At 42.3% G+C, this 18459-nt stretch overlaps 1 protein-coding gene across 1 annotated transcript in view; it reads left to right on the top strand.

Annotated features, from left to right (window-relative positions):
* The window catches only part of MAP3K13 (mitogen-activated protein kinase kinase kinase 13), a 38611-nt gene that overhangs the window by 15308 nt on the left and 4844 nt on the right, over positions 1 to 18459 (top strand). Inside the window, exons 4-10 of the mRNA XM_028101015.1 lie at positions 34 to 192; positions 1907 to 2065; positions 2504 to 2612; positions 8943 to 9052; positions 9832 to 9948; positions 10652 to 10789; positions 15108 to 15894. Of these exons, the coding sequence (XP_027956816.1) occupies positions 34 to 192; positions 1907 to 2065; positions 2504 to 2612; positions 8943 to 9052; positions 9832 to 9948; positions 10652 to 10789; positions 15108 to 15894 (1579 nt within the window). The remainder of the gene's footprint in view (positions 1 to 33; positions 193 to 1906; positions 2066 to 2503; positions 2613 to 8942; positions 9053 to 9831; positions 9949 to 10651; positions 10790 to 15107; positions 15895 to 18459) is intronic.

Raw genomic sequence — 18459 nt, 5'->3', positions numbered from 1 at the left:
TGATCTGGGTGTTCTCTTTATTTCTTTTTAAAGTGTTTTGGTGACTCACACAGATGCGGTAAAGATTTCAGATTTTGGCACATCTAAGGAACTCAGTGACAAAAGTACCAAGATGTCCTTCGCCGGCACGGTTGCATGGATGGCACCAGAGGTGATACGCAACGAACCTGTCTCTGAAAAAGTCGATATATGGTGAGCGGTGCCATCTGTCCCGACGAGAAAGCCTTTCCCACTTCACCCTATGAGTCCTTTCCTCCTCCAACACTTCTACTTTCCCAAAATATTCTTTAGTGTTACTCACTGCTGGCTGATTTCAGGCTCCTATTGTCTGAGGTACTACCCAGTGTCATGATGAATCTGGAGAGAAGGACTGGAAGGGGAATTAGGGTGAATGTCTATTTAGTAAATCATCAGTTTGGGAGACCTTCACAGAATACGCTGAACTTTCTGGAAAATGGAAAGTTTACTTCAAATAAGCATTTGGCATAAAAGTCTTTGGGAAATATATTACATAATTCTTACCTTCTTAAATAAAATACACTAAACAAAGTTTACCTAGTCTTGGTGCCTCAGACCATCACCGAGTGTATCAGTGATGTACTTTGCTGTGATACGGTTATGTGCTTTAGAGCTATTTGAAGTGTATAATAGGGCTGTTTGCCCTTTTCGTAAACATCCCGTATGAGCTATGCTTTTTTATTTTTTGGCCTTTTAAAAATCTTTATCAGCTTTTCCTCTGAGATTACGAATCTTTACTATTAATAGTATATTTCCCTGTAGTCACTTTTCTCCCATCCTTAAAACCGGCTACTAATAACTTTTAGGCTTAAAACCAAAATAATAGCATATGTTAAAATTACATGTAACACCAGAGTAAGTAAGATAAAGTAGAAATGTGGGATCATTTGTAATTGGGGTAATTATCACCAACATGTCCTCCTTTGGGATTATACCAATTATGTTCCCAACAGAAATGGGTAAGTGTTTTCTCAGTCTCACCAACAAAATGTGCTAACTTTCTGGATTTTTGCCAACCATCTAGGTAACACATGGTGTCTTGGGTGCAGCTTTAATGTGCGTTCCCCATCTTATAACTTACAAGTTAGGTTGTACGTTTTTTCATATATTTACAAACCATTGGTAATTTCTTATTTGTGAGCTATTCTGATCCTTTGCCAAGCTCTCTGATCTTGATTCTCATCAATTTATAAGAGTATTTTATATATTAAGGAGATTAGCCTTTTGTGTGCATGAATTATGGCTACTTTTCACATTTTGTTATTTTGTTTATGGTGGAGTTCTTTCTCCATGCTAGATTTTTTTTTAAAATGCAATTTAACTGATCAGTGTCTCCGTTTGTGGCTCCTGGATCTCATAATTAGAAAGCTTTCACCACTCTAAGATTAGTAAAAAGAAAAAAAATTTCCCATGTGTTCTTTCAGGGGTTTATGGTTTCATTGTTTCTTTTCACATTTGAATTTTTGATTCATTTGGAATGTATCTTGATGTAAGATGAGCTATAGATTTAATTTTACCCTCAGTTGTCCCAACAGCATTTACTGACTAGTCAGTGTTCTGCACTGGTTTGGGATATCCCTTCTATCATATACTCAAGTCCTATATATTTGGCCTATTTATGGATTTCTGTTCCCTTCCATTAGTCTGGCTGTCTATTCACACACCAGAGTTAATTACTGAAGCCTTATGATATGTCTTAATATCAAGCAGTGTTGGTTACCCCTCACTGAGTTTCTTTTCCAGACTTTTCCTGGCTGTTTCTGTTCTTCTTATGGCGGTATTAGAATTTTGAAACTGGGTATATATTTGATTAAACATGAGTAAAGAACTAAAATACCAACCAGTCTTTCTGCACTGTCTTTGGTACCTGTTCCTGGTACTGCTGTAGGTCTTTTGGAGTGGTGCTTTGGGAGCTGCTGACAGGAGAGATTCCTTACAAAGATGTAGACTCTTCGGCCATTATTTGGGGTGTTGGAAGCAATAGCCTACACCTTCCAGTTCCTTCCACTTGCCCTGATGGATTCAAAATCCTTATGAAACAGACGTGGTAAGAAATCTCTTTCTCCTAAGATTCTCTTTTACCTTCTTCCTCAAAACCACGTTTAAAATTTCTCTGAAACCGCAGGGAAGTCTCCGATATGGATTTGGAGCGAATCACCTGGTTAAAGCCTGGCAGACTTGGAGTTATTGATAAATAAAGAACTTGGTATATCCTGAAACAGTAGGCCTTATTAAATGATAGCTATTATGACTTTACTAGCCCTAAGGTACTGTTATTATCAAACAGGCCACTGATCCTGGAGATTTCCATTTTATCATTACAGGTATCTCCTGATTACATTTTCCTTTTGCTCCTCAGTATGTGCACATGGCCTGAGGTATAGCTATGCGTGGAGCCAAAAATGTTTTCGATAAAGTAGAATAAAATCTTTATCCTCCCGGACACAGCCTCTGCAATGCACAAGCTGTCTTTTTTAACCTATAGGCAGAGTAAACCTCGCAACCGGCCTTCTTTCCGGCAGACGCTCATGCATTTAGACATCGCCTCTGCAGACGTTCTTGCTACCCCACAAGAAACCTACTTCAAGTCTCAGGTAAGTCTGGAAGCTCTCCTCCAGTGTACTGAACACGCAGCCGGGGAACTCTTGATGAAAAAGAAGAACGCTTAGAACCATTCTGATTCTTGTGGCAATTCTAGAGCTCTAGCCGTTGTGAAGCAATAGCTGTGATACCTCACACATGGGAAATTTTGGAGTTTTTTAAACACTTAAGATATATCATTATCTCATTTGAAAGGAACATGTATCAGAATGTCATCCTCAGGGTGGTGAAATTGTTGAAGAGAAAAGAGAAATATATTTGAATTGGAATTACTGCTGACCAGGGCGCCTGGCTGGCTCAGTTGGAAGAGCATGAGACTCTTCATCTCGGGGTTGTGAGTTCAAGACCCATGTTGGGTATAGAGATTACTTAAATTAAAAAAAAAAAAAAGACTTAAAAAAAAGTTACTGCCAACCTTCATGAAAGGGTTGCTTCCCTTGTTCCCTTGAAGGAGAAAAATCTTAAGTACGGTGGAGGGAAGTTAAGGACCAGAGAGAGCCCAGGATAGAATTAGGCCCAGAGAGAACCTTTCCCCTAACTCTATGTGTCACGTATTAGCACCAGGTAAAATGTAATTTAATGTACCTGTTAGCCTTTACTGTCTTACAGATCATTCTAGACTTATGGCTTTAAAAATTCAGATAAACTCCTTGAGAACTATTAACACTATTGCCTATCTATTCAAATATGTGTAAGTGTGGGGCACGGAAAAGCAATCTGTCCAATCTCTATGTGTTCGTGTTCAGAGGAAGACTTAGGCCCTTTTGTGAAATGAAAGAGAATAGTAAGTACTTTCTAGGGAATCTTTCAAACTTTAGGATACGGTTGCAATTACAGCTTTGCTTCCTTTCCCATAAAAGTATTCATACCACAGTTTGGAAAAGCAGTTTTTGGTGAGAGTACTAAGTCACAAGCCATTGAGACAGTATAACTGTGTACTTGGAAAACTTCAAATTGGAAACATTGTTTACTTGAGTGCTCCCAGAATGTCACTCCTGAAGCCAGTGCCACATCTTCTGAATGCCCACCGTGTGCAAAGCACTGTATAGTGCAGCTAAGCGCCCACATCCAGTACCCTCATTTGTACAACTCACGTTTACCAATTCATGCAGCAGTAAGATTGAATTCAGAAAAGTTTCTTTTGGAGCAAGAATATGAAGTGGGGAGGAAGAGGAAGGGGAAGACAGTACACTGGGCATCTTTTAATATTAATTCTTCCACATGTTTCTCCCAACATAAAATTTTACCTCTCCTTAAATAGCCCCAAATCTGCTATGCATGCCAGTTCCTAGGATTATTTCAGGTACTTACAAGCTGGTTTGTCTCTGGGTCTGAAATTCAGACCCTCTCTGGCTACTGATAAAGTTTTTATGAACTAGCTACTGAAGTACTAAGAAAAGCAACAGACATGAGTCTACCCCTTGTCCTATGATCTTGGATAAATCACTAAAATCTCTAAACCTCAGCATACTCATCAAAAAAAACCATGAAGATGATCGTGTCTTCTCTTCCTTATGGGGTTTTAGCTAGGACCAAATGAGAAGATAAAAATGCAACTGTATTGGAAACTAAAGAACTGCTCGATTGTAAGATGTTATTCACTGCCCACGAAGCTACGGAAATGAAGCCTCCTTTGGGTTGTTACATTCTGGTGAACTCCTGAGATGGACAAAGTGGCAGCTGGGGGACTCCTCTCCAAGGTGCTTTGACTCGATGCCACTCAGATGGGGACGGAGCTGACTATTTAACACCTGGTTTTGCTAGTCTGCAGTCTCATACCTGAGGCTTTCTCACCCCCTGCCTGCTGACAGAGCCCAGTCCACATCAGTTATCTGTCCGTGGTTGGAATCCACGGGTCTCCACTTTCCACCAAAACTGTCCGTCAGGAGTACTGCCAGGAGCCCAGCTGACTCCTTCCTGAGAGTAGCTGCTTCCACTGTTTCTCAGCAGCTTCTATAGCACAGATGAACCCAGCAACCGATTCTACTACAATATTCCGTTCTGCCAAAGCTGCTTCTCATTCCTACACAGTAACCTATTTCTCCAAGCAGGCAACTAGTGCTCCTGGTATTTAATTGCATTTGCTATCAGTCTTTTTCTTTTTCTTTCTTTCTTTCTTTCTTTTTTTTTTTTTTTTTTTTTTTGTGAGCTCTATGCCCAATGTGGAGCTTGAACTCACAACCCTGAGACCGAGAGTCGCATGCTGTGCTGACTGAGCCAGCCAGGCACCCCAGCACTGGATATCAGTTGTTAGAAAACATTTTAGCGGGGTCCCACGTCCCTACTGCCAGGTGGGCCTTGTGCCCTGCTTCTAAGCTCTTCCCCCACACTCTGCTTTGCACCAGTCTGGTTCCCTTTTGAGTACCACTGCAACCACCCAGAAATTCAGGGGCTGGGAATTGCAGATGCATGGAGTTCATTATAGGGACAGACTGTACTCCTTAAGAGTAATCTCATCATGGGGCCCCTGGCTGGCTCAGTTGGAAGGGCATACAACCCTTGATCTCGGGGGTCATGAGTTTGAGCCCCATGTGGGGTAGAGAGATTACGTAAATAAATTTTTAAAACTGAAGAAAAAAAAAGAACAATTTCATCACGAGCAAGTAGGTCCTTAGGTAGAGGCTGGGAAGGGAGTAAAGAGGATTCCTGTGCCAGTCAAGGGTTGGACTTGATGACCTCTTGAGTCTTTTCTGACTCAGAATCTCTGATTTGCTGCTACTTAGCCCCCCAACATTCTGCTTCTCTATTCCTCCAGCTAGGCTGGAACAGGCTCCACTTCTTTTTTTCCTTTTTAAAAAATTGCAGTAAAATATGAATAAAACAAAATTTGCCATTTTAACCATTTTGAAGTGTGCAGTTCAGTGGCATTAATTAAATTGACAACATTGTGAAACTGTCACCACTATTTCCAAAAGTTTTCATCACCCCATTAAGCAGTCATTTCCCATTCCCTCCTCCCCTTGGCCCCTGGTAATCTCTGTTCTACTCTCTGTCTCTCTGAATTTACCTGTTCAATCTACTGATTGAATAACTGGAAGGCTGGAGAAGACGAAAACCTTTTAAATGGGATGGCCTTTCCCAGGCCTTATCTAGGACATAAAAAGGGTCCCACTAATGGTAAAAACCCAAGTTTCACTGGATTTTTCCCTTATCTGCTTCCCCGGGACTTGAATACCTTGTGAAGCACCCCCTACTCCCTCCCTTCACCCCTTCACATGCATTTGGAAGGAATTCCCAGTGAAGAGTAGGGATCTCAGTAACCTCATAGTAACATCTGCTCTGCTTTCCACTGACTGGCCTGACACAGCAGTCTCCTGCTAGTGTCTGTGAGGTATTACCTTGTGGGTTAGCTCTGTTTTCTGCTACAAGACCGTAGGCCCAGCTGGCATCCACTGGATGCCGCCATATCCTAAGGCACTGCCCTCACCCATCAGGAGCTGCCATTTCCTCCTGTAACTAAAGCTCTGGACTCCTCAAGATTCCAAAGCTGCACATTGTTCTATTTACACAATGAACTCTTCCTTTCTCTGTTGAGTTAAACTTGGTTAAAGGTAACAGAGCAGTGGTGGTTATGGCCCAGTGTTTTATAGATATTTTAATGAAACACTGGGAAATGCTCCCCCACTCCTATAATGGTGGTTTTGTTATAGGTCAGGTTCATGCAGGATTTCTCCTTTCTCTCGTGCCGCATTTTCTCTCAGAGGTACCTCAGTCTCTGTGCAAACTGGTTTCCGGCCTATCCACCTTCCATTTCTTCAGATATGTCCAGACATGTCTGAAGATTAAGTGCAAATTGGAGCTCCTATTATGTAAAGATTCTAAGCATGATGGAACTCCAAAATTAACATCTTCCAGTAACACCATAGCTTTGGGGAAAATACATTATGAATCAGGACCTGGGGTTTTCCCACACATCCTGCTCCCTCTTCATGGTGGTGGGGGGGACTTCTTTTTGAAAATCTACTTTTTTAATAGTTTTCAATATTCAATCTTAAAAAGGTTCTCTTTATTTCCATTCCCATAAGCTAGATATTAGGAGATTTATTTCCTCAAGATTTTCAAGAATTAAAAAAAAAAAATCTGTTCTGTGACAGCTGATTCCTGACCACCAGAGGGAGATATTCCTTTTCCTGGTTCTTTCTTTAGGTACTGTACTGGTGTCTACAGATACGTTTTTGCATAAAAGAGGACACTTTAAGGCCCAAACCTGGCCCTCTCCCTTACCTTTTTTTGGTCTAACAACTCTTGATTGTCAATCTTAGGCTTCTTAAAGCTCAGGTATTCTTCCTTCAGACTTTGATCTGATGATTGCAAGAACAGCATTACTGGAGGCTCAACCAAACTTGCATTCATTGCTTAATACTGTCAAAGACTGTTACCAAACAATGGGCAGCGCATTCTGGATCTGAGTTTCTGATGACCTTCACTCTCTGATGACCTTTACTTTCTGATGACCTTTACTTTCTGATGACATTGTTTGGCAGGTTTGGTCCCAAAAGTCAACTGACTGACAGAAATCTTTCTCCAATGGTCAGTCTCTCTCTCTCTCTCTCTCTCTCTCTATATATATATATATATATATATGAAGATCTAGCATATTATAAGCAGATAAGCAGGATGATCGCTTTCTAAATAATTACAATATGATTTCCTTTATAAAAGTAAATGAGAGGGGCGCCTGGGTGGCTCAGTCGGTTAGGCGTCTGCCTTCGGCTCAGGTCTTGATCCCAGGGTCCTGGGATCCAGCCCCACGTCAGGCTCCCTGCTCAGCAGGGAGTCTGCTTCTCCCTCTCCCTTCTACTCCCCCTGCTTATACTCTCTCTCTCTCTGTCAAAAATTAATAAAATCCTAAAAAAAAAAACTAAATGATAAACAGCAAATTTGGGGAGAAACCTTCTGTAATTTCACAATTACTTAAGCATGACTTCTTCCATGATCTAGAGAAATCATTTTTAAACATGAATCTCAAGGTAATAGAATAGCTCCAGAGGAAGAATATATAGAGGCATTTAGTTACACATCTAGCCTTTACTGGAAATTATCTTAATCTCATTAGCTTCCTGTGACTGTAATTTATATGTAATTTGAGGAAACATCTCCTTTAGCTGTTTTCTAGAAACTGTCTGTAGACTATATTCCAGCAGAGGTTTTTCTAACCCCTAAAATTTAGATAAAATTGGCTTGGAATTCCATGCCTTGTGGAAATCCCAGTGTCCTAACATAGTCTGTGAATTCCTGGGAGATTTATAATTTCATGGTCACTCTCACTCTGCCTTCCTAAAATTTTGGGGCCCCATCCCCACCATCTTGTGGTTGTTCCTTTATCTTTATCCTGTCATTGACCCAAATGTAAAGTTCAGCACCTCTTCTTGATGTCTAAAAAAACAGAACACTCATCCAAAGTCAAGGTGAATGTCAGAGACTTTACTAAAGTTTTTGGAAATTGGAAGAGGCTTACGTTTTGAATAACTGAAATCACATATTAGGTATTCATCCCCATTCTAAAAATTTTGTCAAACTACTACATTGTTTAGCCATACTTTTTCTCCTCTTTCTCTTTTCCTGTTCTTTCCCTCACTCCCCAATTCCTGTAGAGTTCCCTATGTTTTTATTCCCAAGTCCTGCTGTTCATGCCCTGTTCTTCTACTCCAAATATTCTTTCAAGATATTTTCTTTTTTTCTTTTTAAGATTTTATTTATTCATGAGACACAGAGAGAGAGGGGCGGGCAGAGGTAGAGGGAAAGGCAGACTCCCCGCAGAGCAGGGAGCCTGACGTGGGGCTTGATCCCAGGACCCCGGGATCACGACCTGAGCCGAAGGCAGACGCTTAACCAACTGAGCCACCAGGTGCCCCAAGATATTTTCATAAACAAAACCTAAGAGAACTTCTGGTGCCAATTGTAAACACGATCATATTCTTACTGGCACGTCCTTATACCAGATGGTTAGAAGAGCTCTCTTTTTGGCCAGGCCATCTCAGCCACCATCTTCACTTAAAACTGAGCTCTCTTGTTCCAGAGGTGATGGCCAGTATGCCGGCTGTGATATTTCTGGTGGCCAGTGTGGCAAGGAAACTGGAAAAGAGATGGCATCCCATGTTGGACTAAATACAGAAAATGAGGTCATGGTGTGGGGGGTGGGGGGCGGTGCAGATACAGGAGCATGAGCTATTTTGCTATCAGCTAATATTTATTGAACATTTATTCCGTAAGGCTCTTCAGTAAAAACACGCAGGGGAATACCATCCTGCCCCTGACCCTATGGTTATATCAGGGGCTGAAACTCCTTGAGTACTAACAAATTCTATTTTGTCCTCACCCAGGCTGAATGGAGAGAAGAGGTGAAAAAACACTTTGAGAAGATCAAAAGTGAGGGAACTTGTATACACCGATTAGATGAAGAACTGATTCGGAGGCGCAGAGAAGAGCTCAGGTGGGCTGCTCTTTCCTTCTCCACCTCGTCTCATCCCCAGACCTGCAGATACTGGCGGGAACTCACTTTGCGAATCACCATTTCACCTTCTACACACCTTTCACCTCTGCTCCTTCCTGTTCATTCTCTTTACAAGTTGCCCCCAAAGTGAACCCTCCTTTGTCCCACTGTCCCACCCGCTCCCTGTAACCTTGTTATCCTCCTTTAATATATCTCTGCAGCCAGCGCTCCTGGAGCCATGCTCTTTCTTCATTCGGTGCCCGTCCAAGGTGACGTGGAAGGCAGCACTTTATAAGATGTAGTTCCTGGTCTCAAGATGCTTATGACTGATTGAGGGGTACAAAATGTAGCCATAGATAACCACGATATTAGGCAGGATCTGTGCCGTAGATAAGAACAGGGTCAGGGGGTCAGCCTTAATTGCATATTTCCATGAACATGAGTATATTATACTGTATTCTTATTAAGGTATTGTCAGTGCTACACAGACAAAGGCTACACATTATACACAAATCACAATCTGATTTTTATCTGTGCCTCCTTCTGGCTATTCTGTATGGCTGGCTGTGGCCCCTAAGGATAAACCAAGGGAAAGCTTGGTTTCCCATCTCCCACTCCATCTTGTCCGAGTCGTTACATCAGACAAGGGATCCTTAAATTTAGACAGCCCTCAGACAAATGCTTTTGACATAAACCATCCTGGTTCTTACTTCATTAGACCTGTTCTTTGTTCTCCCCCAGGGTAATCAGCTTCGCTGATCCTCTCTTTTCTTTGATAGGCATGCTCTGGATATTCGTGAACACTATGAGAGAAAACTTGAGCGGGCTAATAATTTATACATGGAACTCAGTGCTATCATGCTGCAGCTAGAAATGCGGGAGAAGGAGCTCATTAAGTATGTATCCAGACTTCTGTCTGTCCTTCCTGCGTCGGGTCTATCAGTCAGCCCAAATACTGTTCCACCATGTTGCTACTACTCCAACCTAAAATGGCAGATACTTTATTCATTCACTCAGCATTCCTTAAGGGATGTGCTGTGCCCAGGTCCCTTCCTCGGTGAAGTTTCAGTTGGGTGGAGTTGCTGTAGAGTTTGTTATAGAGGAATGTGCACTTGATCAACACTTGCAACTTCACCCCTGCCAAAGGGCTCCAAGAAGGGATCCTCATCTCAAGAAAAGCTTGGCATGGATGACGGGGAGCCTTTTGCCCCCTGGGGAAATAAGGTGGCTGAGGAAAGTGGTTTAAGGGATTCTTGACAATGACAGGAGACCCCGGTCGGTGGTCCCGACCAAAACAATAACTGAAAATAAGTAGGACCTCTACCATTGCACTGTGTTTCTCATGGGGTATGTTGGGGGAGGGAAGGTCAGCCCCTGAGTGCACCAGAGAGTGGAAGAGCACAGTGAAGTCAGATTAGTTGAATTGAGTTGAAAAAAAATTTTTTTTTCCTTTTAACCTGAGTTGTAGTGTTGTTATTCAAATAGTGTATATCTGTTAAGGGTGACCAGAATCTGTGAGTGGAATTAGCCTATGAAAACATCCTGCCCATCTTTTCTGTCTGCAGTGACTGAGCTGTGGCTCTTCCTTTCATTCTGCAGGCGTGAGCAAGCAGTGGAAAAGAAGTATCCTGGAACATACAAACGACACCCCGTCCGTCCAATAATCCACCCCAATGCCATGGAGAAACTCATGAAGAGGAAAGGCACACCTCATAAATCAGGGATGCAGACCAAACGGTGAGACACCTGTGCCAACCTGACATTCAGAGAAATGGGAAAATATCCCCCCAAAAATACATTATCCCATGATGGTGTGTCCACTCTGTAGCTCATCACAGGCACCCTCGCCTCTAGATAAAAAAGTGAGAGGATGTGTCATGAACTCTAGGAATCTAGTTTTTACTCTCTGAGATGTAGATATTTATTGTCTTAGCATGGCATAGGGAAAAGAGAAATAAACTGAGGACCAGGCAGACGTGGATTCAAATTATTATCATAAGCTGTATGATGTGGGCCATGTCACTTGACCTCTTTCAGCCCCCTGGGTAAAATGGTATAATGATGACACATGAGATTTCTTTTTCTCCTTTTGACTCCTAGTGCACAGAATTGGGTTAATCATAATTCTTGTTTTATGCAACATTGATCCATGTGTGTCTCACTTTTACTTATTCATTTAGTTCTTTTTAATAATGTAGTAAGTGCCTATAAATCCACCACCAAAAAACAAAAGCAGGGGCTTTGATAATTACCTATACCTAACCATGTAGGGTCCCTCATTGTATTCCTGCATGGGATTTCTCTGAAGTTTAAATAAGAGAAATGTGAAATCACCTTACAAATCACAGGTGCTAAAAAATGAGTTTTTGAATAGTAAAAAAAAAGAAAGAAAGAAAGATTGCCCTTTCCTTTACAATGCATTTTCCTTATACTAGTTTAATATTAGAATGCTCTTCCAGTCAGTTTTTATTATCAGGCTCTACTAGATGCCCATTCCTCCCAAATAGTGGAGAGTAGACTCTATTCTAGCCAAGTTAATGTAAAGGAAAGAAATGTCCCTACAACCTGGGGTGTAGACCCAATGGTCTACCACAAAATGCAGTAAGAATAAAGGTAATGACAAAATGCAAACAAAGAATGTATTTTAAGGCTTCCAGAATGGCGGCCATACTACCATAGCATGACTAATATAAATCTAAACTACTAAAGAGTAATTACATGGATTAATTCCAGTTTTGCTTTTACTTTGCACCCCTGATCACCTTCTAGTCAAGTTCTGAGAAATTGCAGATGGCACCTGGCAAAACCCTCTGAGGATCCCAACACCTCTTTCTTTTAATGTCTTAATTGGAGACTGAGTTCACCTGCTGGCTCCTCCCTGCATTCTGCTACAGTTAAAACTAAGAGCTTTGGAGGAGAAAATAGTACTGTTTCATTTTTCAAAATGTGAGCTCATGTTTACTTTTAATGTTCGCTGTGAGGAATATGTTTGGAAGAGTTTGCCATCACCAGCAGATGCTTAGTGGACAAGCTGACTGAGCTCATGCAGGAAGACAACCTGGAATGGGTCTTTGAGCTGCAAAGAGTTCTGCTCTCAGTTGATTGGCCCCTGGAGGATGTCAGTTACAGATTATTTGGAGAGTCCAGTGATTAAGTCAGAAGTCCAGTGACCTGGGAGGAGATCAGAGAGGGAAAACCATCCACCATCCTTTGGCCTAAGTGTCAATGTGGGTTTAGCTGGGGACTAAAAAGAAGAGAATCAGACTCAATTATGGATCCACAAAGCCTGTTACAAGTGAGTGTAATCCAATACAATAGTCTAAATACTCATAATAAGGAGAGGCTTGGAATGGGGCAAGAACTATTCCTTAATGTCAGAAGACTTGGGTGCAAGTTAGGAGTTCTGCCGTTTACTTCCTTTGTGATGGACACAAGCCAATTAACCTCTCAGATCCCTCAGTGCCTTTATCTGTAAAATGAATATTGGAAAAATGAATAGTAGGAAATAAGTGTTTTATATACTGTAAAGTGCTTTGTCAACTGTGAAGTGCTGTGTCATTGTTATTCTGTGATTTTTGCACTGCCAGGTTCAATAAAAGCAGCCTTCACCTGATTTAGGACATTTTCACCTCAACCTTCTTCTAGATCCCACCATAGCTAGTCGCTGTGTAAGTAGACGCCCCTAACTGGGCCTCGGAGGGCTCTCTTGCCTCAATAAAAGCCCCAGAACCTCCTCAGTCCACAGACTTTCTGTGGCACAAGGTGGCCAGCTGACCACAGAACCATGAACCTGAGACAGGAAGATGCTCACAGCAGACAATACTCTGCCCACCTTGTCATATACCAGTATTACCTGGGACTTCTGTGCTAAGACAAGCCTTTAACTGTTCTCCCAAAAAAAGAAGAAAAACACATCTCCTACAACCTGATGCTGACTCATTTCCTATTCACATGTGGTCCTCAGTGCAGCATCACGTGAGAGTGTGTTAGAAATGTGGACTCTTGGGCCCCATCTTAGACCTGACTGACTCAACCATTTTAATAAGCCCCGAGTGATTTGTCGGCACCTTTAAGCTTGTCCTCTGAATCTCCAATAAGCCAGTCTGGGGATTAGGAGAGACTTCTTGTCTGGATTCTGCTGGTAATGCACTATGAGACCATGAGCCACCTTGGGCTTCGGTTTCCTCATCACGTAAGGTAGAGGTGGGACTGTATCTGTGGTTTTCAAGCAAGGTCTGGGACACCCTAGGGCTTGCAGAGAGATGTCAGGGATTATTGCAGAAGTCGAGAGGACAAGGAGGGGGAGCCCAGCAAGGAGGGGCTTCTGCTCTCCCCCCACCAACTGTCCCACTATATCTGGGGCGGGGGTGGGGGGGGGAGTATGAGATATAATTGACATATAACATTATATTAGTTTTGGCTGTACAACATAACCACTCAATATACATATATATTATGAAATAATTACCACAAGTCTAGTTAACGTCCGTTCATCACCACAAATAGTTATATATTTTTTCTTGTGCTAAGAACTTTTGCGATGTCTTAGAGACTTTCAGATATGCCATGTGGTGCAGCTGACTCTTGAACAACACAGGTTTGAGCTGCACAGTTCCACTTACATGTGAATTTTTTGCAATACAGTACCATAAATGTGTTTTCTCTTATGATTTTCTTAACATTTTCTTTTCTCTAGCTTACTTTAAGAATACAGTATATAATACATATAATATACAAAATATGTATGAATCAACTGTTATGTTATCAGTAAGGCAGCTGGTCAACAGTAAGCTATTTTTAAGTTTTTTTAGAGTCAAAAGTTATACCTGGCTTTTTGACCGTGCACATTATCCAAGGGGCAACTGTATATTACCTATAGTCTCCATGCTATACGTTACTTCCCTGGACTTAGATATTTTATAACTGGGAGTTTATGCCTTTTGACCCTCTTCCTTCATTTCACCCATTCCCCCACCCCCCACCTCTGGCAACCACCAGTCTGTTCTCTTACTGTATCTATTTTATATACTGAGTTTCTCATAATTCATTTGAGAAAAGGATTCTGTTGTTAAAAAAAAAAAGTTTGGGTCCTTGAGCTCTGTAATCTGAAGATTTGTGTCTGTTTGGTTCCAGAGAAGGAAGGCGGTAGTGGCGCTCTCTGGTGTCCTCGAGTCTCCGTCTGTACCATCCCTCGGTTCAGAAACCATTTATTGTTTACCTGTGCACCCTGAAATCAGTGTGGGCTCTGGCTCGCTCTTGCACATGATCTGCATGACCAGCCCAGGGAGCTCTCGACAACAGGACTAGGAGAGGAGCCAGGACCATGCCAGGCCACTCCTCACAAGCCCTTCTCTTGATGGCTCTGTCCAACCTCCCAGGCTCTGTACTGTTTCCCTCTCCTCAGTCCCCACCCCATTTCCCCACTTCCTTAAACATGGTTGAGTACTGAGTGTGAGCAAGGCTCCCTGCTAGTGTCCTTCCCATACACAGATGGATGGACAGAGTCCCAGACCTCAAGGAGACCATGTCTCGACCAAAGTCCCTGAATTTAGCCTCTTGCCTAATTAACCTGAGGTTTCCTTCTCTTGTGCCAGATCCCTGTGATTTGTGATCTTCTGTGGGATCCCTCTAGATCCATCATCAGACAGATTCCTGATCGTGGGCAAACCTTTGCCTCTGCCTTGGCATGTTGGCACTGGGCTGATAGCTGAGGTTAGGAAGAGATCGAGAAGCCTGTAGGGTAGAATTATAATGTAAAGGGGATTGGGTACCTCAGCTAGTGAGGCACAGAATAAAATCCAGAAGGAATGAAGGAACTCCTCTATAGGTGGACATCTAGGTTGTTTCTAATTTTCTGCTATTTTAAACTATAGTATATAACATCAATGTCTTGGAAATACACATCTTTGTGCACATCTGTCATCTCCATCAGATAAATCTCTGCATACGTGCCTCCTGTTTCAAGGGGTGTGTGTATTTTAAGGTTTGGGTTACATTTCCCCCAACTTGAATGTGTTTTCTTCTGTTTAAAACGAAATCTTTCCTTCCCTCCCAGGCCAGATCTGCTGAGATCTGAAGGTATCCCCAGCGTGGAGGTGGCTCCCGCTGCATCCCCTTTGTCCGGAAGTCCCAAAATGTCCACCTCAAGCAGCAAGAGCCGATATCGGAGCAAACCACGCCACCGCCGAGGGAATAGCAGAGGCAGCCATGGTGACTTTGCAGGGATCTTGAAAAACCAGCCAGCGCAGGAAAATTCACCGCATCCCGCTTACCTACACCACGCTCCGTCCCAGTACCCTTCTCCCCATCACCATCATCCTCCGCAGCGGCAGTACCAGCAAGCCCCTCCTGCCGTGTCTCAGAGTCACCATCCCAGACTCAATATGCACGGACAGGACATTGCGACCTGCGCCAACAACCTGAGGTATTTTGGCCCAGCAGCAGCCCTGCGGAGCCCACTCAGCAACCATGCTCAAAGACAGATGCCTGGCTCCAGCCCTGATCTCATCTCCACGGCCATGGCAGCAGATTGCTGGAGAAGCTCCGAGCCCGACGAGGGCCCAGCTGGCCCCTGGGGCTGTTGTCAGGCTGAGTCTTATGAGCCCTGCCTCCAGTGCAGGCCAGAACAGTGTGGGTCCCTAGACATACCCTCTGCTGAGCCAGTGGGGAGGAGCCCCGACCTTTTCAAGTCACCAGCACACAATCCCCTCTCGGAAGATGCCCAAGGTTCCGAGGAAATGGAAGAAAATGAATTCAAAGGCTGTAGGTCTGCGTCATCCCTTGGCATCCCTCATCACATCACCCCCCCAATGCTACCTCGAAACACAAGGCCCCTGCAAAAGGTAAGCTGTAATGACAGCCTCAGCACGGGATGTCAGAGCCCGTCATGTTGTGCACATTAGAAAACCTGCATCGTGCATCCATTTTGTAAAAGGAAGAGATGATGAAAGCATGAACAGAGGTTTCTTTGACTTTCAATACTCTCTTGCCCCACTGCTTAAGGGATAGATTAGAGACTGCGCTTTAGGAACTACTGAACCAGAGGACTGATTCAAATGTATCTAATTTAGAAATAGATAAATAACCATATACTAGGGATATGTAATCAAAACTAGAACTACCCTAGCCTAGTCCTGATGGATGTTGCAAGAAGGAAGGATCCCATTATAAAACAAGTTTGAAAAACATAGTATTCTCTGTCCCCTCTTGGAGATTCCTAGTGCACATCGACAAATCCTAAGCTTTAAAAAATCATACAGTTCCTTGTTTAATCCAGCATTTCCCTTACCTATTTGGCCATAATGGCTTTAAAAATAACATCTATTAATACCCCATGGAACTAGCATTCCTCACAATGTATCTTGGATGGGTGCCTGGCTGGCTTACTCGGCAGAGCATGTGACTCTCGAGCTTGAGGTCATGAGTTCAAGCTCCACGTTGGGTGTGGAGCTTACTTAAGAAAAAATAAAAGATTTTTAAAAACCAATATATTTTGGAAAACACTGCCTTTATGAATAACCATCATGACCCAGTGAGGTCTCCATCACTGAAACCTGTTCCTCTCCTCCTCACCCACTGGCTGCCTAGGGTTTATTAGCTTGGAGGCAATCTACCATAGTGAACCTGGGAGCCAGAGAGATCTGAGTTCAAAGCAAGGCTCTTCCACTTAGAACCTCTATGAACATTGGTGTCCTTGTCTATAAATGGGGCGCATAGTGGACCCTGCCTCATTGGTTGATGTGAAGATGAAGTGAGTTAATACATATAAAGCATTTAGAACAGGACCCGGCACGTAACAACCTTCCAAAAATGTTAGCTCATCTTGCTAATGAGTTAAAAATAAGATTATGTATGAAAAGTGTTTAGTACAGCGCAAACACCCACTCAGTTCTCAGCATTGCTTCATCTCGTCAGCATTCATCAGGAGTGCCGTTGAAGGAATGAAAGGGTCTAAAATGTAAATGAGTATGTTTCAGTCAACTAGACATTTAAAAGAAGTTGACGTACCTGTCAGGATGGCTAGAATCAAAAAGACAAGAAATAACAAGTCGGAGAGGATGTGGAGAAAAGGGAACTCGTGTGCGCTGTTGGTGGGAATGCAAACTGGTGCAGCCGCTGTGGAAAACAGTATGGAGGTTCCACAAAAAATTAAAAATAGAAATACCATGTGATCCAGTAATTTCACTTCTGGGTATTTACCCAAAGAAAACAAAATAACTAATTAGGAAAAATATATGCACCCCTGTGTTTATTACAGTATTGTTTACAATGGCCAAGATATGGAAACAACCATCAATGGATGAATGGATAAAGAAGATGTGGGGTGTGTGTGTGTGTGTAAACATACATTCATACATATATACAATGGGATATACTCAGCCATAAAAAAGAATGAAATCTTGCCATTCATGACAACATGGATGCACCTATAGGGTATTATGCTAAGCAAAATAAGTCAGAAAAAGACCAATACCATATCATTCATTTACAGGTGGAATCTAAGAAAACAAAGCAAATGAACAAACACACAGACCTAGAAATAGATTCATAAATATGAAAAACAAATTAGTAGTTGCCAAAGGGGAGGAAGGTGGGGGAATGGGTGAAATAGGTAAAGGGGATTAAGAGGGTCAAACCCCAATTACAAAATAACTCACAAGGGGTGAAGAGTAAAGCATAGGGAATATAGTCAATAACGTTGTAATAACTGTGTAAGGTAACAGATGATAACTATTTATTTTGGCAAGCAGAGCATAATATATACAATTGTTGAATCACTATGTTACACACATGAAACTAATATAATACTATAAATCAACTATACTTCAATTAAAAAAAAAGTTGAGGCTCAGAGCTACTGTCTCAGAACTGTATTTCTTCCCCAACATACAGTGCTGCTGCTGAGAAAGCATTCCCAGAGATTAAATTGTGTTTTGGGTGGTGAATTTGGGTTAATCTGGTCTCTGCTTCCCCACCCCTATATGGCCAGTAACGTGTATTTTTTGGTAACAACTTTATTGAGCTATAACTCATGTATCATAAAGTTCTCCCATTAAATGTACCACTCAGTGCTTTTATTCACAGTTATGCAGTCATCACCAATTTTAGAATATTTTCATCATCCCAGAAAGAAACCCTGTACCCTTTAGCAGTCATCCCAGTCTGCTCTCGAGTAACATGTATCTTTGAACTATTCTGATGCCATTTTGATGCACTCTGTGGGCTGGCAGGCCAGGGAGTGCACACCCTATACATTTGGACTCATTGGAACAGTACTCCCACAAGGCAATTCAACTTCTCTTGACCGAGATCCACTTCCATGGTGCCTCGGGTAAATGTTCATCTTGGCAGTCAATATAACCCCATGCCTGTCCTTTCTACTCAAAAAAGCATATCAGAATACAAAT

Source organism: Eumetopias jubatus, unplaced genomic scaffold, assembly GCF_037043125.1.
Source record: "Eumetopias jubatus isolate StellerSeaLion01/CBP00866 unplaced genomic scaffold, mEumJub1_p1.0 scaffold_1, whole genome shotgun sequence".
Taxonomy (NCBI): Eukaryota; Metazoa; Chordata; class Mammalia; order Carnivora; family Otariidae; genus Eumetopias; species Eumetopias jubatus.
The sequence above is the reverse complement of the archived record's forward strand: the minus strand, read 5'-3'. Positions and strand labels throughout refer to the sequence as shown.